This window comes from Gorilla gorilla, chromosome 7 (genome assembly GCF_029281585.2).
Source record: "Gorilla gorilla gorilla isolate KB3781 chromosome 7, NHGRI_mGorGor1-v2.1_pri, whole genome shotgun sequence".
Lineage (NCBI taxonomy): Eukaryota > Metazoa > Chordata > Mammalia > Primates > Hominidae > Gorilla > Gorilla gorilla.
Genome location: NC_073231.2, coordinates 32238640 through 32262085, shown reverse-complemented (window position 1 = coordinate 32262085; position 23446 = coordinate 32238640). Strand labels below are relative to the sequence as shown.

Here is a 23446-nt window from a genome sequence, read left to right as displayed (position 1 = left end):
CTTTGCTAATATGGAAGTGCAGAGCTCAGAGGGGCTCAGATTCACCCTTGCAGCCAGACTCCAAGCAGTGGAAAACATAGAGGAGAAGGGGGCTGACTGGCAATTCTGCAATAGCTATGTTAGGGAGTTGCTGGCAACTTTGCTCAAAATTCCTTGGCCTTAGATATTGGTCTTACTCTTAGCTCTTTGATAGAAAGTTGGAAGGCAAGAATTTGTCAGTTCCTTTGAATTCTGAAAAATCAAATCTAAGTATGTGTGTGATTGATTTTTTTTCAAAGATGATCACTGAAACCAAAAATTTGGAGTTTGAGTAGTGATTTTAAATGAGCAATCATTATTTTTAAGAGTCCATAGGAAGTTGATCACATCTCAATGTCAAATGAAGTCTGCGTTTATTCATACTAAGTGCCAGCTTCTTTGTTTCTTATTGTTCTTTTATTCTCCGCTCTTCCCTTTCTTATCATTCTTTCGTTTATTCAACAAGGATTTATTGAGAGTGAGGCATTGTGAGAATCATGCCCATAGCTTTTCTTTCCATGACTTCTTTCTTCTTTCATTTTCATCACTGGTGACACCACAAATTCAAAAGAATCTAAAGGATGTCCTGGGAAAAATGCTTTGTAGAATTCTTAGTGGTGAAAATGAGGGAAATTCCCGGGGTGCACCGAATGCTAAACAGTCTCCGTAAACTCTAAAACGTATTTACTCCAAGATTCACAGCATTTTAGAGTGTGAGGTTGTTTTCAAGATCATTCAACCCAATTCACTTACTTTAAAGATGATACCATTGAGAATCAGAGAAGTTAAATCACCTGTATCAGGTCACACATCGATTCGAGAGCTATTTCTGTCTATTTGGAATAGAATTTAAAAGCCCAAATTATCTTGCAGTTTCTCTGGGCCACTCGTTCAATCCACAAATGTCTATGGGTTTTGCTCTCTGTGCTGTGCCCCGGAATAAAAGAGCATGACTAAGAGCCTGCTCCTTTGGCAAGTTCCTATCCAGGGAGGAAGACACAGGGAATGAGAAAGATGTCATACGGCAGGAGGCAGGAGACGTGCTGTGGTGCAGGACTGTGGGAAGTGCAGTGGGAGCACAGGACAGAGAGCCCCACCTCTACCTGGGAACTCAGGGAAGGTGCCTCATGGGAAGGACCTTTGAGCTTTGTCTCCGAAGTAACAAAGATGAAATCAGCAAGGCCCAGAGGGCACAAGATTGACAGCATGTTTGGGGAATAGCAGCAAGTCCAGGGGTAGCTACTTGGCAGGATGTGTCAGGCAAACAGAGATGGTGGTGCTAGAGAGGTGGAGTGAGTTCTGGCTATGGGGTGCCTTAAAGGCCAAGCTGGGGAGTGTGGCTCTGACTGCTGCAGGCACTGTGGGGCCCACCAAGGTTCCTGTGTGGGGAACAACACTATGAGTTCCCAGTTTGGCACTGTATTAGTCCATTTTCATGCTGCTGATAAAGACATACCCGAGACTGGGTAATTTATAGAGAAAATGAGGTTTAATGGACTCACAGTTCCATGTGCCTGGGGAGGCCTCACAATCATGGTGGGCAAAAGGCATGTCTTACATAGTGGTAGACAAGAGAGAAATGAGAGCCAAGCAAAGGGGGTTTCTCCTTATAAAACCATCAGATCTCATGAGACTCATTCACTACCATGAGAACAGTATGGGGAAAGCCAATCCCATGATTCAATTATCTCCCACCAGGTCCCCCCCACAACACGTGGAATTATGGGAGCTACAATTCAAAATGATATTTGGGTGGGTACACAGCAAACCATATCAGGCACCTAGGGGTCAAGGCTTTCTCTGGTGGCCACTTCCTTGTATTATTTGAATATATGTTTCTCCCTGATTAGACTGTATTCTTTGAAGAAGGAAGCATGGATTTATTTTTGTGGTCCTGTAGCTTTGCTATGCAAAGTGTGGTTCATAGCTCGGAAGACCAGCATTACTTGAGGACTGGCTAGAAATGCAGAATCCCAGGACCTTGGATTTCAGATTTTAAGATCTCCTGTTGATTTGTATGCATGTTAAAATTTAAGAAGCATTATCCTTAAAAACTCCTTCGTGCAGAGTCAAAGCTCGTGAAATGTTTGTTGAATCAGATGTCATTGGAAAAATCTGTTTTGATAACAATTGGATTTCTATGTGGATAGCTACGTCCCCAAATAGCCTGATGGATTATACAGCTGAAATAAGTTGCGGAATAAGCAGAGACTGTGATTTTTAAGAAACGAAATAAGTTGCACCAGGCAGGTATTTGTTCTATTCTCTAACCCCACAAAGCCTAAAGGGGTCTGTGCACTGAGTGAGGTCTTATGGGGACAATAAAGAGAAGTCAGCTCTGCGTGATAAGCTGAATCTTGAGCTGGTGACAAGCTTAAAGAAAGCAAAGCTTCAGGAGAAGGTGCCCTTAGGGAGGGGGTGGCCTGTTGCTTTTATGGTCCTTGTCCCTAGAATGAACACTTGCACATGAGTGTCCTGCGGAGATTTGCGGAAGAGAAGGTTGAGCTGCTGGAGAAGGCCATCGCACAGTGCTTCGCCTGCATGGAGCAGCCTCTGCAAGAAGGGGTCAGGACCGCCAGGACTTCTTACCGCTGCATCCTCAGGACATGCTTGGTGGTGAGTGACCCTTCCAGGGAAAACTCGGATATTCCAGGAGGCCTGCCCGATCCCCAAGCTTCTTTTGCATCATCCCATTCCCTTCAAAAGAGGTAAAGAGTTAGCGGGCCGGGCACGGTGGCTCATGCCTGTAATCCCAGCACTTTGGGAGGCCGAGGTGGGCGGATCACAAGGTCAGGAGATCAAGACCATCCTGGCCAACATGGTGAAACCCCGTCTCTACTAAAAATACAAAAATTAGCCAGGTGTGGTGGTGTGTGCCTGTCATCCCAGCTGCTCAGGAGGCTGAGGCAGGAGAATTGCTTGAACCGGGGAGGCGGAGATTGCAGTGAGCCGAGATTGCACTACTGCACTCCAGCCTGGCGAGAGAGTGAGACTCCATCTCAAAAAAAAAAAAAAAAAAAAGAGCTAGAGGAGGGTGGGAGAGAGTGAAAATTGCACATAACAGTTGTTCATCTGTGTCTTGAAAGGACCAAGGAAGGTACACAGTTCAGCAAAGACAGAGTGGGAATCTGGGATCTGAGGGTCTTGGTTGGAGTACCAGCTCCACCAAACATCCACCTTGTAGCCCTGGGCAAAGCCCTAGACCCATTTTTTAAAAATTTATTGGTTTTCTTCTATAAAATGAGGATGCTCAATGCTTGCCCTACCTATCTGGTAGTGTTAATATCAGTATCAATGAGCTTACACAATAAGGAAACATCTTGTAACCTCTCAATTGGCATACAAATTGTGGTTTTATTTCTTAATTAGTTGTATAGAGTTTCTGAAGGATGAAAATGTAAGTGCAAGGCAGTATTTATCTAAGACTAAGGGGTGAAAAAAGAGGCCTATTGTATTAGTCTGCTTGGGCTGCCACAACAAAATCCTATAGACTGGGTGGCCTGAACCACAGACATCGATTTTCCCGTAGTTCTGAAGGCTGGAAGTCCAAGATCAAGGTGTCAGCAGGGTGAGTTCTGAGGCCTCTCTCCTATTCTGGAAAAGGTAGATGGCCACCTTCTTGCTGCGTCCTCATGTGGCCTCTTCACTGAGCACGCACACTCCTGGGATCTCTTTCTTTTCCCAGAAGGACACCACACCTGTCAGATCAGGGCCCCACCCTTATGACCCCATTTAACCTTAATTACCTCCTTACCAGCTGTGTCTCCAAACACAGTCACCCTGGTGGTTAGGGCTTCGCATGTGAACCTCAAGGGTCACACTTTAGTCCGTAGCACCCATTAAGGGGAAGATGTGATGGACAACACTGCTCATGCAGCAAAGATGACTTGGTGTCCCCCCGTGCTGGGAGAAGTGCATGGATGGTCTGTGGTTGTAGTTTTTAGTGGGCCTTGGAAAGTTGGAATGTGAGCAGTGGAAAATGTGTGAAAAGGTGAGTGTGATGGGGTGGTTGGCTTCCTGGAGGCTTTTCTATGTGCACTGATGATACCGGCTTTCTAGCACCTGGCCTCTTCTGGGTGTTGTTATCTGTGTGCTTTGTGTAAAAGCTTGTTTAAATGTCTAGATGAGCCTGAGTGTGGTGGCTTGTGCCTGTATTCCCAGCACTTTGGGAGGCTGAGGTGGATGGATCACCTGAGGTCAGGAGTTTGAGACCAGCCTGGCCAACATGGTGAAACCCAGTCTCTACTAAAAATACAAAAACTAGTCAGGTGTGGTGGTGACACCTGTAATCGCAGCTACTGGGGAAGCTGAGACAGGAGAATCACTTGAACCTGAGAGGCAGAGCTTGCAGTGAGCTGAGATGGTGCCATTGCAGTCCAGCTGAGGTGACAGAGTGAGACTCCGTCTCAAAAAAAAAAAAAAAAAATGTCTAGATAAGTAGATGCATGTGCTGCAATTTGGATGAAAGGAAAGGAGGAGATTCTCTAGCACAAGACAAAGAATAAATGCCGAAAGAACCAAGAGTAAAGGAGGAGATAAGTTGGGGTGATTCTGGGGTCACTGGGGAAAGCGTCAGTGTGTGGACACAGGAGGATGACAGCTGGAGTGTCTTCCATGCGGTTGGGCGTGGGTAGCCAAGTATCCATGTGTGTAGTATGTATGCATGCGTGCATTCAGTCAGCAAATGTGTGCAAAATGCTGACTGTGGAATCACATACTGCACGTTACCTTATCCCATCCTCACAGCCATTCTGTGAGGCAAACACCCTTATTATTATTTTAATTTTACAGCCTTAGAGAGACTAAATACCTTTTCCATGGCCATGCATGGACTCCACATCTAACCCAGGCCGGCCTAACTTCATAATTTGACACCCAACTCCTGCTGCACTCACCTGTTGCGTCTCCTAAACTACTCAGCAAACGATTGCAGCAACTTGTAGTTGCCAACCAGTTATATAGTTTAACATCTATAAATCCCCATAAAAGTAAATTTTGCTGCATTCATTCATTTCTGCATGTAACAAGGACTTTGGAATACAAGGCATGGTTGCCAAGAGGCTTCGTATCCCACATGGGCTCTGGTTCATACCTCAGTTTCCCCATCTGCCAGCTATATGACTGGGACAAGTTACTCAAACTCTCTGTGCCTCAGGTTCCTCTGTGTAAATTGAGGACCATGGTACCTATGTTATAGGGTTGCTGTAAAGATAAGTTGAAAGAATGAATGTAAAGTGATAATGCTGGGTTGACCAACGCACTCAGCATAAAGACAGTGTCTAACAAATCAACTGTTTTTCATATTAGTTTTCAGGGATAGAAAGATACATCCCTGCTCAGAAGAGTTAAGAGAGTATTTGGGGAACTATAATAAAAGGTAGCATGCTGGTGAGGACCACAAGACAGTCAGAAAGTTCTCCAAATGTTTAGAGAAGGGAGAGCATTCTGGTGGGGGCTGTGACAGGCTGGAATCTTTTGGCTGCAAATCAGAGTCCCTAACTGAAGCCATTCTTAGCCATGAGGAAGTGTATTGGCCCACGTGCCCGAGAGCCAAGGGAAGACAGGGCCTGGGGGATGAGCTGAATCCAGTGCCTCCGTGGGCCCCATTCTCAGGCTGCTTCTCTCATGATGGCAAAATGGCTGCAGCTGTTCTTGCACTCACATCTGAACACCATGAGCTCTGGAGCAGGGTTTGTTAACCTCAGCATGATTGACATCTGGGACCGGATCATGCTTTGTTGTGAGGGGCTGTCCTGTGAATTGCAGGTTGTTTCATCCCTAGACTCTACCCGCTAGGTGCTGGTAGCAGCCCGCACTCTTCAGTTGTGACAAAATCACTCCCGGTTGAGAATCACTGGTCTAGAGGAACAGGGGGATAGCCATTTCCGGGCCTGCTTTCAGAAGAGTGAACTTTTTTTAGAAACCTCAGCAAAGCTCTCACGGTGTTTCTTTGACTCTAAGTGGGTCACATGCCTATTTCTAAACCGATCCCTGAGAAAAGAGAATGCCTTGTGCTGAATAGCTCAGGCCTGTGTGTGTGTCCCATCGTGGAGGCAGGAGTAGAGTTCATTTTCTCCAGAACAGAAGGACTAGGGAGGCAACAGTGAAGAAGGAGGGATGGATATTGGAAAAGAAATCGCAGGCCAGGTTAGAGGACAGTCCAATAAACCTTCTAGAGAGGAGGTTGTTGGAGCCTGGCCCTGGAGGCTGGTGGTGTGTCTTTGGACAGAGGAGTGGAGGGGCAGGGAAGGCATTTCAGGGGAGGAAGGCCAGAGCTCATGTGGGAGCCAGAAGCTGCCATCTAACTGCAGTGCAAGTACACAGGGCAGAGTTTTGGGGGATTAGGCTGACAGTCAGCTTGCTGCAGACTTTAGACCAGGTTAAAGAGTTGGAACATAGTGAAGTTTTGAGCAGAATAGCTTCATCAGAACTAATGCTTTGGGAAGCGTAATGCTTGGGGAAAAACTGGAGGCAGAGAGCCTGGTTAGGAGGTGTCACGGTCTAACTGAGGTCTGAGGGGAGTTGGTGAGCGAGTGGCGGGTAGCTGGATAAACGAGGAATCGTAGACAGTTTTGACATGGCTTTACTCTTTCTCTGGGCATGAGCGAGCTGTATGTACAGCGTTAGCAGGGTAATTATACCGTCTATAGACAATAGTGGTTCTGAGCCAAGCACAAGCTCATCTGGGTGATCCTCTAATGCACCTCATGTGGCGTGGTTACATAATGTGCAGGGTTGTGCACCTGTACTCCAAACCCGCTGAGTCATGATGCTCCAGAAGACCGCCTCGGCCTACTCCTGACTAAAGCGCAGCCATTTCCCTTACAGTAGGTGCTTTGTTAAGATGAGACATGGCAAGATCTCAACAAAGGTTGTGGCAGACAGAATAGGAAGGAAGAGGTGGCTGGGAGAGCAAATCTGAAGGACATCTCAATGAGGATTATCAATAGTTCAGACATGGGGGGGTGTGGGAAAGCAAGGTGGCAACATTTTTGGGGAAGATTTGCATCCAAGAGAAAGCAAATTGCTTCAGTTTAAAGAAGATCTAAGAAGATTTGTGAGGGAGGAGCTTATCCTTTGGTTGGGGAAGCAATATGTTCACAACTGAAGATTATGTATTTACTGTTTCATGGAGGTGGAATATCTAATACAGTGTTGGAAATGTGGAACTGAAGCCTGGAGAGAGGTGGGGCTGGAGGATGTAGCTGTCACTTGCATGGAATTGATGCCATATACCAGTGAATGGGATGGAGGAGGAGTGGAGAGAAGGACAGTGATAGGATATCGCTTCATACAAAGGCCACATTAAGGAAGCAAAAGAATAAAGAGGGGCAGGGGAGGGGCAGAGAAGGAAAAGCCTGAGAGGTAGCAGAAGAAGGAAATCGTGTAATGCCTATTTTCTTATTTTTATGCTTATTTTTAGTGTAATGCTTAATTTCTTATTTTCCAACCAGAAAACTGAAGTAATAAAGTTTGTTAAGGCTGAGTGCAGTGGCTCATGCCTGTAATCCCAGCACTTTGGGAGGCTGAGGCAGAAGGATTGCTTGAGGCCAGGAGTTCAAGACCAACCAGGCAACATAGCAAGAACCTGTCTCTTAAAAAAAAAGTTGGGCATGGTGGCATACCCCTGTAGTCCCAGCTTCTCAGGAAGCTGAGGCAGGAGGCCCAGGTGTTGGAGGCTGCAGTGAGCTATGGTCATGCCACTGCACTCCAGCCTGGGTGACAGAGAGAGACCCTGTCTCTTAAAAAAGAAAAAAAAAGTTCGTTAAGAAGAATATCACATGCTCCTGAGAAGTAAAAAACAAACAAACAAACAAAAGCAAACCAGAGCCATTGGATTTGGCCATTGAGGGTTTCATTGGTGCCTGTGCTAGGCAGCCACCACGGTGGCCCCAAGGGTCCTCACCTCTGGGTATTTATGCCCTCATGGAGTCTCCCCCACGTTGAATCAGGGCTGATTTCTGAGCAGGAGAATGCTGCAGAGGTGACAGTGTGTGGCTTCTGAGGCTAGGCCATCAAGGGCCATGGAAGTTTCCATGGTGGCTCTTGGGTCACTTTCTCAGGGGGACGCCTTTGTGTACTGAAATTGAGCCACTGTGTGCAGAGGTCACATGGAGAGCAGCTAAGGCCCCCGCCTGAGGCCAGGAGCCAGCACCAGCGAGCAGCCGGGTGTCTTTGGAAGCAGATCCTCCAGCCTCACTCAGATGACTATGCCACCAGCCACACCTGACCAAACCTCAGGAGAATCCTGAGCCAGAGTGGCCAGCCCAGCCATCCCAGTCCTGACCCACAGATCCCTGAGAGATGACAGGCGTTTACTGTTTGTTTTTAAGCCACTGCACCGCTATGTTCGGGGTAATTTGTTTCATAGCAATAGATAAAGAAGTGACCTTAGATAGAGCTGTTTCTATCCCATGATTGAAAAACCCAGATCACAGAAAGTGAATGAGTGAGTGGGAGCTGAGAGGACGAAGGCATGAGGCAGAGATCACCCTGTTGAGAGTTTGCTGTGAGCGGAAGAAGCAACTACAGACATTTTCGAGCGTCTCCAGGACTTTACCCCATCAACTGTCCCATCTCATCAGCCCTTTAATGACTTCTTCCTCTGTGACTACAAACATGCCCAAGGTGCTCCCATCAAATAAACAATGTATCTTTGAGATCAGAAATTTGGGAAGACAGTTACATACTAACATCGTATCATTATTTAACATAGGAAAATAACCGAAATGTCTAAGAACAAGAGAGAGGTAAAATGAATTATTTTTCATCCATATGATACTAGATTAAATGGTTATTAGTACAATTTTTGGAATTTTTTTTTTGAGTTGGAGTTTCGCTCTTGTTGCCCAGGCTGGAGTGCAGTGCTGCGATCTCGGCTCACTGCAACCTCTGCCTCCCAGGTTCAAGCAATTCTCCTGCCACAGCCTCCTGAGTAGCTGGGATTACAGGAATGTGCCACCATGCCTGGCTAATTTTTGTATTTTTAGTAGAGATGGGGGTTTCACCATGTTGGCCAGGATGGTCTTGAACTCCTGACCTCAGATGATCCACCTGCCTTGGCCTCCCAAAGTGCTGAGATTACCAGTGTGAGCCACTGCATCTGGCCTGGAACATATTTACAATGATTTGGGGATATTCTCATGTTGTAATACTAAGTAAAAAGAGCAGAGAAAAAAGAGAGAATTATACCAATTGTACAATGCTATGTGGCCATTCCCTTAAAACATATATCATTGATTAAAGAATCACAGAGCTCTCTACTGAAATTTTAGCAAACACATTTTTACCCTCTTTACTAATGATTACCATCTGGCCGAAATTGACTAATGTCTCTCATAGGTCTAGCTTTATATTTTTCTTTCCTCTCATTTATGTATTTATTTCCCTGGGAAAAAAACATCGCCAAGACATTACAATTCGAACTGTATTTCATTAAAAGTTTAACAAAAAGTTTATGAAATCTGGACTATCCTTAGAAAATTCAAGACATATACTTATTGTCCGGTCATAGCACGTTGTCATTCATTCATTTATTTATTCATTCAATAATTGCTCATTTAGCAAATATTTCTCAAACACTACTTAAGTTATTGCCAGATGTTGAGGACATAAAGATGGATGAGACACTGTGCCTGATTTCAATGAGCTAATGGCCGAGTACAGGAGCCGGACAAATGAGTAAACTAACACAGAATCACTTCAGAAGGGTTGTGATCAAAGTGAGCACAGGGACTTTAGGAAGCCCATGGCAGGGGCACCCAGACGACCTAGAGGTGTGACCACTGTCCTCCCTCTTTTAGTTTAATCATATGTTTAAAGAGCATGTTGTCTCTACACTTTCCTGTGATTCTTGGTAGTGATCTTTGACCAGGGCAATGCAATTCTAATCCAGTGACCTTCCAGTTAATGCCTGCTAACTCTGCTAATTTATTGTTGATTATCTAGAGGAGTAAAGGAAACCAAGGTTTTCATCAGACCCTGAAAGCTGTTTGCCTGAAAAATGGCATCTATGCCTCCAGGACTCTGGCGAGAATTGATCTAAATGAAGCCCTCACTCAGCCCATCTATGACCAGATCGACCCTGTTTTTGGAAGCATTTTTAGGTAAAGGATCTCTCATCTTGCACCTTCGGGAACAAACATTGGAAGAATGTGGAGCCAGTCTTTAAGAATTTAGACTTTGGATCTGTAAGTGTAAAGAGTAGCTTGTAACTGGAGAAGGAAAGCTGAGTCTTTGGCAAAACACAAAAGCCTTCTTGGTTTTGTTTACTTAAAAATTTCCCATGATGACCTGGACACAGATTGAGATGCTGCTTTCAGACTAATGTTACGATTCCCATTATTTTTCAAATATCTCGTACATGCAGCAGGGGATACATTTTCTTAGGGATCTGAGCCCAGGACAGGGTATTTTGATTGGAGAAAGTGGAACTAAGCAAACACATGGCCTTTAGAACTTTCTTTCTTCCTTTTTTTTTTAAAAAAAAATGAGACAGGGTCTTGCTCTGTTGCCTAGGTTGGAGTGCAATGGCACAATCCTAGCTCACTGCAGCCTCAAACTCCTGGACTCAGGCAATCCTCCCATCTCAGCCTCCCAAGTAGCTGAGACCACAGGCATATGCCACCATGCCTGGCTAACTTTAAAAAAATATTTTTTTGTAGAGACAGAGTTTTGCTGTGTTGACCAGTTTGGTCTTGAAATCCAGACCTTAAGTGAACCTCCCCCATCGTCCTCCCAAAGTGCTGGGATTACTGGCATGAGCCACCACACCCAGCCTCAGAGCTTTCCCCGAATGCACTTAAGATGCTGTGTCTGTTTCTGGCACACTCTGCCTGCTCACATACATGGTGTGGGTTTGGGGACTGTACCTCCTTGGTGCTCCCTCCTTCCCTCCTTCCTTGACCTCTAATTATTATTATTATTATTTTTGAGACGGAGTCTCGCTCTGTCGCCCAGGCTGGAGTGGTGCAGTGGCACGATCTCAGCTCATTGGAAGCTCTGCCTCCTGGGTTCACGCCATTCTCCTGCCTCAGCCTCCTGAGGAGCTGGGACTACAGGTGCCCGCCACCACGCCTAGATAATTTTTTGTATTTTTAGTAGAGACGGGATTTCACCGTGTTAGCCAGGATGGTCTCGATCTCATGACCTCGTGATCCACCCGCCTCGACCTCCCAAAGTGCTGGGATTACAGGCGTGAGCCACCGCGTCCGGCCGACCTCTAATTCTTTACTCCATCAACAGAAACAGAATCTCCCAGTCCCCAAGTACAGCCACCCATAGCCTCTGTCCTTCCCACTGGCATTTCACGTGGTTGCCCATCGGTGGCTGCTCAAACCATTGTCCAGCCTTTGCTTGTGTCTTACTGAGAGCCCCCGTCCCTGCCCCACCTTTCTTTAAGCACGTCTTGGATTATGCCATTCCATCGATTGCACCCCCGCCCTGTTTACAATTCTGTGGGCTAAACTTCAAATTCCTTAGAAGCGTTCAAGACATTCCAACTGCCTCCAGCTTGCCTTTCCAACCTCTGCCTGCGCCACTGCCTGGTTGCAGCCTTGTGCTGTAGCCCACCCAGCAGGTGGCAAAGAGAGAGCAGCTACCTGTCCTGGCCACCAATGCTAAGCACTTGGCAGGCATTAGCTCATCGGATGTTCCCAGCGACTCTAAGGAGTGGCTTCTGTCTTTTTACATCTGAACAAACTGAGATTCAGAAAATTGTGCATCTTTCCCAATGGCACCCAACTCATGAGCAGAGAGCTAGGATTTAAAGCTTGTGCTCTCTCCTCTGCAACCTCTCACTTCCTATTTCTGGGATATTCTGAAATGACTGTGCTTACCATGTTGTCCCATGGGGAATAATTTCTTCTTTCCACTTCCTCAGATCTTACCCAACTTTTAGGTATAGTTTAAGTTCCACCCTTTCAAGTGGACACACATTGGCAGTGGAAAGACTGTGAGTCCTGTAGTTAAAGCAGTGTTCCAAGCATGACTCTGCCTCTTGCTAGCTGTGTGACCTTGGACACACCAGCAATCCTCTCTGAACCTCAATTTTCTCACTTGTTAAGTGAGCATTATCTCACGAACTTCATAGGCTTTTATGTCAAAGGTCTGGCACAGCACAGTGCCTGGCACATTATAGGGATTTGATAACTGTTAGATTTCATCTTCCTTCTCTTAAATGAATAAAAGGACACCAGCTAGTTTCGTGTTTGTTTCAGCCTCACAGCAGCCACCATTCCCTTAAACTTTTTTGTCACTTTCCTCTGTAGGACGGGGAAGCCCACTGGTTCAGCTCTGATGCCTCACATAGATGCTTTTAAGCACTCCCTGCAGGAGAAAATGACAGAAATTGGGATAAGAAGTGGCTGGAAATATGATAGCTGCAAAAAAAATTTCCTGATCCAGGAGGTACGTTCCTTATAAAGTGAGGAGAGCAGTGAGGTTGGGCATGGCTTTCTTCCCAGGCCAGTTTTGTAGGTTGCCTGTCTGTTCCCTTGTTCCCTGGAGTATCCAGGGTCTGGGAGTACCTCCTAGGAGGCGCTGTGAAATACAGAACCCAGTGGGATGTGGGGACAGCAGTGGGCCTGACTGCCTTGGAGGAGGTGTGGGACATTTTGTTCCACTGTGAAGCAACTGAGAGTGCACGGCAAGGTTGCAAAGTTGACTCAGTTTCCAGGAAGAATCTTTAAAGAAGCCTTAACTGTATGAAAATTTGCATCAACTGGAACCATTTTCACTAACCTATCATTTTTGCCAGTGTTACAAAGTAGCATCCGATGCAGTGAAACTTAAAGAAGTCAATCCTTTTTGTTATTGTTGTTCAATTTTAGGTCAATTTTTAGTTTTGAGGCCTCAAGACTCTTGTCTGTGACCCACTTTCTTCCAGTGCCACCTCAAATTACGTGGCAATGCTAGGGAAAGAGCTTGTATCTCCTCTGCCCGCCCAGAGAGGGCCCATTCCGGGACCTTGCCTGTGCCTGAGTTCAACTCAGCAAATATTTATTGAGTAGTTTGTAGGTGCCAGGCACCATGGGAAGCACTTGGGGTATAAAGATGCTTAGAACAGAGTTCCTGCCTATGAGAAGCTCACAGCCTAGTTATGGAGATGACAGACAAACAACTGGGCATCATATAAGGTGGAGGTGGAGGGAATGGTGGCCATGCACTGGGACACCTGACCTGCTTCCATTGAAGGAATTGTCACCAACGGCCTCTTTTGCCACATCTTCCCAGATAAGTGCCATCCTCGGGGGCCTGGAGGACCACATTTTCAGAAGGAAGCGGAGGATCTACGAGTCCCTCACTGCCTCTGTCCAGAGTGACCTGAAGCTCTGTTATGAAGGTGGGGGCTGCGGGGGACAGCATTTCTGCCTGCTCTGGGACTTTCTGTCAGCACCTTTCACATCCTTTTCTGCGGCTCCCTCAAAGGCCCTGTTCTCTTGCACCCTAAGACTTTGCAGCACTCTCAGTCCACACATTGCAACCACATGACTGCAGGGTGTGAGGACCTTTCTCTGTGTGTTTTCCAGCTCTTTCTGTCTACCCTTGGTCCAGACACCCTGCTTTTTTGCATACAACATCCCAGCTGATTTAGCTGTAGAATCCAGTGTCCAGGTTCTCATTTTTGTTTCCAAGTATTCACAAATACTTGAACTCACTCACTTGTGAACTCACTTTCAGGCTCTTTCCTGTTTTGGTGGCTCTGTCGTTTGAGGGGTAGGGAGTGATTTTGCAAATTTCAGCTTAATTCAGTCATTAGGTTTTCTGAATGCTGGTTATTATCTAAACATATAAAGTGTTATTTTTATATAAGTATATATATATATATATTTGTTGTTGTTTGTTTGTTTGCTTGGCTTGCTTTTCTTTCTAAGGCCAAAGATTTCTTGTTTTGTTTGTTTGTTTGTTTGAGATGGAGTCTTGCTTTGTCACCCAGGCTGGAGGGCAGTGGCAGCGATCTCACCTCACTCCAACCTCCGCCTCCTGGGTTGAAGCGATTCTCGTGCCTGAGCCTCCCAAGTAGGTGGGATTACAGGCGTGCACACCGTGCCCAGCTAATTTTTGTATTTTTAGTAGAGACGGGGGTTTCACCATGTTGGGCAGGCTGGTCTTGAACTCCTGACCTCAGGTGATCTGCCCACTTCAGCCTCCCAAAGCGCTGGGATTACAGACAGGTGTGAGCCACCATGCCTGGCCATGATGCTAAAGATTTCTAAGCAGGTCCTTGTCTTGGTGTGATTGTGGCTATCATTTTTGCCAGAGGCAGCTCAGATCGCGGGCAAAAAAGCGTGTGAGCGGATGAAAGATGCCATCAGAAGAGGTGTGGACCGGCAGGTGGCTGAGGGCATGTTTGAAAGGGCCCAGGAAAGGATGCAGCACCAGTTTCAGCAGCTGAAGGTACTCTATGCCCACAGCCTGGATCCTAGACCCCGAGAGGTTCCGGGGGAGGAGAGGAAGTGAGCGCAGAAGGTGGAAGGCATAGTAGGCATTTGGGTCCAAATGGAACAGATGCTTTCTGGGGCTTCGACTTGAGAGCTGCAGTCTTCCAACACTCTCTTGTGCCTCTCCTCTTTCCTGAGTCACCAGTAGCACAGAGACTGTAATAGCTAGACATGTGCTCAGCTATTTACAGACATTAGCTCATTTAATCCCCAGCAAGTTTGTGAGGTAGGTACTATGATTGTTCCCATTTTATAGAGAAGAAACTTCTGGCAGCGGGAGATGTATCAACCAGCCACACAGCCAGGGAGATGCATAGCTGGGATTTGGGATTGGGAAGCCTGTCTCCAGCATATCCAACAATAGCACGATCTCAAAACAGATTGTTTAGATAGGGAGATGTCTTGTCTACATAAAATGTCAGTAAGTAAATATCGATACACTACTCAAGGCCAGTCAGTTATGGTAACCAGCACACATTCAGCTTTAATTTTATCTACCCCCGAAGACAGTTCCTGATGGTTTCCTTGGGCCTAAATGCTTCTGCCAAGCCTACCTGGACCATCTTGCCTCTGCTCTGGGCCTCATGGCTTGCCACCCCCTTTCCCCCAAGTAGTAGAGATCCTTGAAGTCCATGCCACTGTGGGCTTCCTCCCTGGCCATGTGAGGCTCCACATTTTCTGCCTCAACCCAGGCTGGCTGATCCTGTCTCCCAAGCCCTCAAGGAAGCAGCCTATTGCTATCTCAGTCCACCTCAGAACCAGCCTTCTTGAAACATCTCCAACCTGTTTCTGCCCAATCTCCTCTCCTCCACCGGGACTGCAGTTTTGGAAAATATCCTTCTTTACAATTCAAAGCATGTAATTCCCCTTGGAGTAGGCTAAGAGGCATCTTGTTCACCAGCAGCAGTTTAGTTTCAATCCCTTAACATGTTATCACCGTCTAAAAATTCGTGGACAAGAAACTGGGCGAACTCCCTAAAGCCAGTTCCCATTTCCCCATTGTGTACATAGACACTGGATCTTAAGACACCCAGGAAACTATGTCGCTTAAAAAATGTGTATGTTGACCATGTACAAATGTATCTTAAATGACAGAAACATAGGAAGTTAAAACTGGGCAAGACCATAGAGTGTTCCCATTCTGTGATTTTTTTTTTTTTTAAAGAACGCCAGTTAACTTTTAGTTTTTTAAAATATTTTAGTTCTACACAATGGATGAAATTTCTTTTTATACATAATGTTTGAAGATTTACTTCTTTTTAATTACCTCTTCGCAATAGTCCTGTAAATTAAAGAATGGAATAGTATTTTGTTGAATATACAGATTAGTCTCTGATATATTGATCGATAATGTGGCTTGCTGCTTCGTTTTCACTCTAGCGTGAGGTGACTCCTTCTCGTGGTTTAGGAGCTGTGAATCTCTCGTTCCCTGATCTTAAAGATGAGGAAGCTGGAACCTAGAGGCCTTGAGTTACAGGTTCCAGGTCCATGGCTAGAGCTGAGATGTATGCTTAGGGCTCTTGATCTAGAATCTAGAATGTTAAAGAAAAAGTGTAGGAGATCCAGCTTCAAAACTAGACTCTGCCAGGCTAGAGGAAGGAGCCTGACATTTTTTTCAAAGGGAGGCAAGAAACAGAAGAGGGAAGAAAGGGGTTTTAGTTGATAAAAGGACTAAGAGTAGCAAGAAGACACTTCTCAGGCAGTTGGGAAGAATCAGACATGTACAGTAAGGTGAGTAGCACAGAGCAAGTGTGCAGCAAACATCTCCCCAGTGAGCAGATGCATGGACGAGAGGATGGTGGGAAAGTGACCAGCTCTTTCCCTCTTTTTCCATCTCTGTGATTGCCATTCTCTCCGCCATGCCTTCATGCTTCCCCATTAGCTCCTGATTTGATCAGCTGGCACCAGAGCTGCAGCCCGCCACGAGTCTGTAGGCGGGGAGGGAGATGCTGTACAGATAGGAGCCCACAGACATGTTGTCTTGCTGCCTCCTGGGCCATTTGGTGTCCTTGAAAATGTTTCACCGTTTTGCAACTGGGTTGCAAAGCCTGACTTTGGCAACCCCAGTCTGTACCTTCTGTGGCTGGGGGACTGGGTGGGGTCCCTTTTATAAGATCCACTTTTCCTTGGGCTGTACCATCCTAACAGACTGAATGTCCTTGTCGCATAGACTGGAATCGTGGAGAAGGTGAAGGGCAGCATCACCACTATGCTGGCCCTTGCTTCGTCCCAGGGGGATGGCCTCTACAAGGAGCTTGCAGGTAAATATGCCAAAGCTTTGTATACAGGGTGATTGTGCAGACAGCCCTGGCTGTGGTTATTCCTTCCTGAATTTAAAGGTATTAAAGTTTAAATTTTAGGAATTTAAGTTAGGAAGTTAGGAAGAATTAGCAGGGCAAGGAATGGAGATGATGACGATGATGATGATGGTGATGATGATGATGATGAAAACAGCAGCCCTACCCTTTGCCCAGCACCCAACTGACAGCAAGCATTATACTCAGGCTTTGTGCTCATGGTTTCACTGAATTCTCACATTACCTCCCAGGGATATATGTTGTTGCTCCATTTTGCAGATGCAGAAATAGAGACTCATATTAGGAAATGTGCCCAAGGTCCCATAGCTGGAAAGAGGATAATTTAAATCCACAGCTCTGCCCTGCTCTCTCCATAAAGTCTTTCTTTTAAGTTGATGCCTCCTTAAGAAAAATTTCATGGTCTGGTGATGGTGGAGAAAGGCTTCTCTTAATCCACCTATAGCCTGGGGATGCGGCCCCAGCTGTGGACCTTGGTGTAGGCAACCGTGTCCCTTTCAGGCCATGGGCTCCATCAGGCCCCCGGTATAAACTGGAGAGGGTAACCTGGTACAAACAGCAATTAAGTAATTTCTAGCCAAATTTAAAATGCACATATCATTTGGCACAGCAACCCTACAGATATCCTTATAAGGGGGGAGGGTGGCATATAGACAAGGTTATTCAGGGTAACATTCTAACGTCAAAAATGGGGACAACTCAAATATCTGTAAGTAAAGCACTGCTCAAATTAAATTAGATACACAAGGAGTGGAGGACTGTGTAACTGTTAGAAAAAATAAAGCAGCTTTATAGGTAGTGGCATGAAATGATCTCCAAAATATATTACAAAGTGGAAAACAGCAAAGTGAGTAAATGTATATGGTATGTTGCCATTTGTGAGAGGGGAAAAAAGAAAATACATATGTATATGTTTGTATGTGCATAAAAATCTCCGTGGGCTACATAGAACACTGGCAGTACTCGTTGCCTCTGAGGAGGGGAACTGGAAGGCTGGAGGGTAGGAGAGGGTGGGAGCCTTGCTCTGCACCCTGTATATTTTGTGCCTTTTATATTTTATACCATATCCATAGTTGCCTGCTGCAATGAACAGATCTGATGCCATTTGAGTTTGCCAGGGTGAAAGTAGACAGAGCTGTTCCCAAAGTCAAAGCCACAATGGCTGCTTCTAACAATCCGTTCTGCACTTCTCCATCTCTCTGGGAATCTTTATGACCCATTTATGGCTGGTTAGATGGACCTCTAACCTGATCCTAACGGACTCCAGGGAAGGAGATACAACACCCTCACACTATAATGTACTGGACTCTCACGACCTTCTGTCCAGGCCTTTATAGGAATCTAAGTTTTAAGATGATAGTCATTCCAATGTGCCTGCTTTAAAGAACTCCCGCTTGCCAGAGATCTTGACCAGCTTCAGTGAAGCTTCCCCGCATCCCAGCCCTGAATAACCACTCTGTCTCTGAACTTCAAGAATTATAGCAGGTGCACTTGACAGATGGTGCTCCCCTCAGTTTGATGTCAAGTGCAACTGCTATAATTTAAGCCTATTTCCTTCTCTTCACCATCGACAGCAAATATACATCATGTCAGGGGGTCATACTTTATAAAGAAATCTAAAAGGCAGTCCCTGTTGTCAGGGCCTTACCTGGTTGGTAAGACAAGATGTGTAAGAATGTGCATTGTAAGACTGGGGAGTTTGCATTCACTCAACAAGCAATTCTGATCACCTCCTGGGTGCCAGGCAGTGTTCTGGGTGCTGAGGACACAGTGGTGACCAATACAGGCAAGAGTCCCCACCTTCATGGAGCTCACAGCCCAGTGGGTGGAAGGCAGGCAGTAAGCAAACTAATAAGTGAAATATGTGGCAGGGAAGCGAAACACAGAAAGGGAAGAAGGGATGCTGGGATACGGGACAGGGTGGTAAAGGAAGGTCTCCCTGGGAATGTGACACTTAAGCAAAGCCCTGAGGGAGGGAACCCACTCAGACTTCAGATCGTTATTCTTGAAGTTCAGAGACAGAGTGGTTATTCAGGGCTGGGACATGGGGAAGCGTCACTGAAGCTGGGTCCTGGGGGAAGCCTCAAAAGTTAGGTTGATTTCAGAGGCAGTGGGGAGAAGGGAGGCCTTCCAGATATGGGACAGAACAAAAAGACTCCGGGTCCTAACTCCCCTCTGCTCATGAGTCCCATCCCTGGCCAGGCTCAGGGCCAACTAACCTGAGTCACCCTCGGGCACAGAAAGCCAAGGGGGATTAGAAAGGCATTCAGGGCTCAGTCTGAAGTGTCCCTTCAAAGGGGATTGCAATTAGTCAGCGTCCTCCAGATAAACAGAACCAGTAGGATGTGTGGATAGATAGAGGGAGAGATTTATTTTAAGAAGTTGGCCCACACGATGGTGGAGGCTTGGTGAGCCCAAAATCTGATGCAGGGAGGCCCACAGGACAGAGACTCCAGAAAGAGAGGCAGTTCAAGTCCAGAGGCCATCCCTGCAGAACCAGGCAGAGTCGATGTTGCAGACAAAGGCCCAACCAAGGCTTGGCCGGGCACGGTGGCTCACGCCTGTAATCCCAACACTTTGGGAGGCCGAGGCGGGTGTGTCACCTGAGGTCAAGAGTTCGAGACCAGCCTGGCCAACGTGGTGAAACCCTGTCTCTACTAAAAATACAAAAAAAAAAGAAAAAAAAAATTAGCTAGGTGAGGTGGTGGGTGCCTGTAATCCCAGCTAGTTGGGTGTCTGAGGCAGGAGAAGCACTTGAGCCTGGGAGGCAGAGGTTGCAGTGAGTCAAGATCACGCCATTGCACTGCAGACTTGGTGACAAGAGCAAAACTCCATCTCAAAGGCCCAAGGCTGTCACTGGAGCATCCTTCCTGCTTGGGGGAGGCTGGCCTTTGGCTCCATGCATGCCTTCAGCTGGCTGGTGAGGTCCACCCACACTGGGGAGGGCCATCTGCTTTACTTGAGGTCTACTGAGTTAAATGTAAATCTCATCTAAAAACACCCTCCCAGAGGCATCCAGACTCATGTTTAATCCGGTATCTGGGCCCTGTGACCTAAACAAGTTGACACATAAAACTAACCATTGAGAGGACATGGTTTGATTACAGATCATGGGATTAAAACCTGAGATGCCAGAAAGAGAACATTCACTGAGAATTGGTTGTGCTGGGAGGATAGGGATTGGGGTCGGGGGAAGAGGGGGAGCTGCCTGGAGAGGAGTTAGGGGAGGTGTTATTGTGCAACGTGCTTTGTATATCACACACCTGTGAAGCCTTAATACAGACCCAGTGACTTCTCAGGGTTTTTCTTATGGGTGGGTTTGAGTTTCTTTTGAGGGTGACCCCATGCTGAGAAAGCTTTCTGGTAAGAGGAGGAACACCTGCTTTGATGTCTGATCTGTAAGCACCACTCCAGATCTCATATTCTGGGACAAGTGACAGGATTGTTGGGGGATTTGCTTTCTGGAGACGTTTCTGCAACGGACACCAAGTCCTCATGTGAGCTTTCTGCTCTCCTGTAGATGTCGGGAGTGAATACAAGGAGATGGAGAAGCTGCACAGAAGCCTGAGGGAGGTCGCGGAGAATGCACGGCTGAGGAAGGGCATGCAAGAATTCCTCCTAAGGGCATCCCCCAGCAAGGCTGGCCCCCCTGGGACATCACTGTAACTCCTGGGGCTTAGTCCCGATGGATGAAAAATCAACCCAGAGCCAGAGAATTAGAATTACATTTTTTGTTCTTAAGAGACAGGATCTATCTACCTCTGTTGCCCAGGCTGGAGTGCAGTGGCACCATCACAGCTCACTGCAGCCTCGAACTCCTAGGCTCAAGCAATCCTCCAGCCTCAGCATCCAGAGCAGCCGGGGCTACAGGTACAGGCCACCACACCTGGGTAATTTTTTTTTTTTTGAGACGGAGTCTCGCTGTGTCACCCAGGCTGGAATGCAGTGGTGCAATCTCGGCTCACTGCAACCTCCACCTCCTGGGTTCAAGAAATTCTCTGCCTCAGCCTCCCAAGTAGCTGGGATTATAGGCGCCTGCCACCACACCCGGCTAATTTTTATATTTTTAGTAGAGACGGGGTTTCACCATCTTGGCCAGGCTGGTCTTGAACTCCTGACCTCGTGATCCACCCATCTCTGCCTCCCAAAGTACTGGGATTATGGGCATGAGCCACCGTGCCCGGCTCATACCTGGGTAATTTTTTAATTTTTTGTGGAGATGGCGTCTTGCTCTCTTGCGTTTTGGTCTCAAACTCCTGGCCTCAAGTGATTCTCTCCCACCTCAGTCTCTTGTGCTAGGATTGCAGGCATGAGCCATTGTGCCTGGCTCAGAATTTTTTCTGTTTCGTGAAATCTAATAGAGGACATCTCTCAACTATTTGGACTTTGCATGCAATATAAAACTAGTATGTTTACTGCATTTTATTTTATAGCCCCAAAGAGTCATCTTCAATACCTAATGGAGTTCTAAAGCTTTAGGACAAGAAACTTTTGCTTCCGCAAAAATATCTAAACATCGCTGGGCATAGTGGCTCACTCCCGTAATCCCAGCACTTTGGGAGGCCGAGGCGGGTGGATCATGAGGTCAGGAGATTGACACCATCCTGGCTAACACAGTGAAACCCCATCTCTACTAAAAATACAAAAAATTAGCCAGGCATGGTAGCATGTACCTATAATCCCAGCTACTTGGGAGGCTGAGGCAGGAGAATTGCTTGAACCCAGGAGGCATAGGTTGCAGTGAACCAAGGTCGCGCCACTGCACTCCAGCCTGGACGATGGAGTGAGACTATGTCTCAAAAAAAAAAAAGAAAAAGAAAAAGAAAAAAATATATATATATACACACACACCCCCATACATAAAAAAACTTAAACATGATAGAAAAAACATTGCAAGATGTAAAACAAGCCATAAAAAGGAATTCATCCTTCAATAAAGAAAAATATCTAAACATTGAAAAACTAAAGTATTATGGAAAACATTGCAAAATAAAGCTTTTAGGAATCCAATTCTGTTTTTCATTTTAGTACTGATGAGACTTTGGGTAAGGAGGCAACATTGTATCCTGGAAACAAAATGGGTTTGGGAGCCAGATGAACATAGACGCGGCTTCACCACTTCTCAGATGTGTTATCTAAGGCCAGCACTTCCTAAACATTTTGATCTCAGGACTCTTCACTTTTAAAGGACGCTGAGGAGCCTTTGTTTATGTGGGTTATGTCTGTTGATAGTGACTATTCGAAATTAAATAGGAGAAAATGTAAGTAATTATTTACTAACTTTTTTAGAAGGAACAATAATAAACCCGTTACGTGTTAACAAAAATAACACATTGTTATGTAAAAAGCTATTTTAAAAAAATGTACTGAGAAGAGTAACATTGTTTTACACTTTTGCAAATCTCTTTATTCCCTGGCTTAATAGAACACAGCTGGATTCTCATATCAGTTTCTTCATCTACTCTGTTGCAATATATTGTTTTGGTTGATGTATATGAAAAAAATTCAGTCTCACACAGATATACAGTTGGAATACAAGGAAGTATTTTAATAGCTTTTTCAGGTAATTTTGGGATATATTTTGATTCTACAAAGGCAGATGGCAGTTTCTTAAAAGTTAATTGTGGTGTGGAATCTGAAAGCATTATCAGTGAACATTTTTCAAATGCTATTACATTAAAGTGCACTGGTTGATTTTGTACTTTGAATGATTTTTTTTACTAGTGCATGATTTTGTGATATCAGGCATTGCTCATCTTGAAAATATTTATTCGCTGAGTTAAGCAAATATTCCAAATGTCGATGCATTTTATTGTATAATACCATGAAATCATTTTGTTAGTGTCTTCACCAATCTCATCAGGAAAGTATTGCAGTATTGGGAAGCTGTCAAGCTCACAGTGAAAAATATGTTTTACAAAATTCCATCTCCCCCCCAAAAGCTCATCTTATCACTGATGACAAATGTTGTCAGTTGCTTTCTTTGAAGTGATAGATTCACTTTCCTCATTTTTAGGAAAATGTTTACTATATAACTGCATATGATGAACCATAGTTTGTCAGTCATTATTTCAAATAAAAATGATGTTCCAAGAAAAAAGTGTCAAGTTCAGCCTGAAACTCAGACACTCAAGGAAATGCTTTTCTTTGCAGAAGTGTTTTAAGTGTATTTCCCATTTTGTCCCACAGAATAATAAAATGACATCTACATAGATGTCCATAATTAATACAATTAATAACATACTGTTTCATTTAGAACATTTTAAAGTCCAACTGGCTTTTTAAAAGCCCTGAAAGTTCATGATGGTGAAAAATACAAGAGTTTTGAATGTAGTTTGGTGCCACTGCTTTGGTTCATGCCAAGGTGCAAGTGGTTTTACCCATCTTTGCTTTTACACCTTTAGTACAAGTGTCAACATGGTAGAAAAGGAAAATAACATCTTAGTATTATTATAAAAACAGTTTAACCCAGCAGACCCCACGGAAGAGTTTCAGGGACCATATTTGAGAACAGCTGTCTTAGACAAATCATTTAAACCCCCTGAGCTTCAGGTAATTTATCTGTAAAATGGTGACAATGGTAGTACCTACCCTGATACTGCTAGGGTTGTCAGGAAGTTTAGGTTAATGCTTACAAAATATGGACACATTGTACTTAATAGTACTTGATAA

At 45.4% G+C, this 23446-nt stretch overlaps 1 protein-coding gene across 4 annotated transcripts in view; it reads left to right on the top strand.

Moving 5' to 3' along the window:
* NUGGC (nuclear GTPase, germinal center associated) overlaps positions 1–21784 on the top strand; it is a 68900-nt gene extending 47116 nt beyond the window's left edge. For all 4 annotated transcript variants that reach the window (XM_063709162.1, XM_004046833.5, XM_063709161.1 and 1 more), the window contains 7 exons: positions 2470–2634; positions 9967–10124; positions 12288–12426; positions 13252–13360; positions 14279–14415; positions 16630–16720; positions 20295–21784. In XM_063709162.1, coding sequence (XP_063565232.1) covers positions 2470–2634; positions 9967–10124; positions 12288–12426; positions 13252–13360; positions 14279–14415; positions 16630–16720; positions 20295–20440 — 945 coding nt within the window. In that variant the 3' untranslated portion in view covers positions 20441–21784. The remainder of the gene's footprint in view (positions 1–2469; positions 2635–9966; positions 10125–12287; positions 12427–13251; positions 13361–14278; positions 14416–16629; positions 16721–20294) is intronic.
* Positions 21785–23446: the final 1662 nt, after the last annotated feature.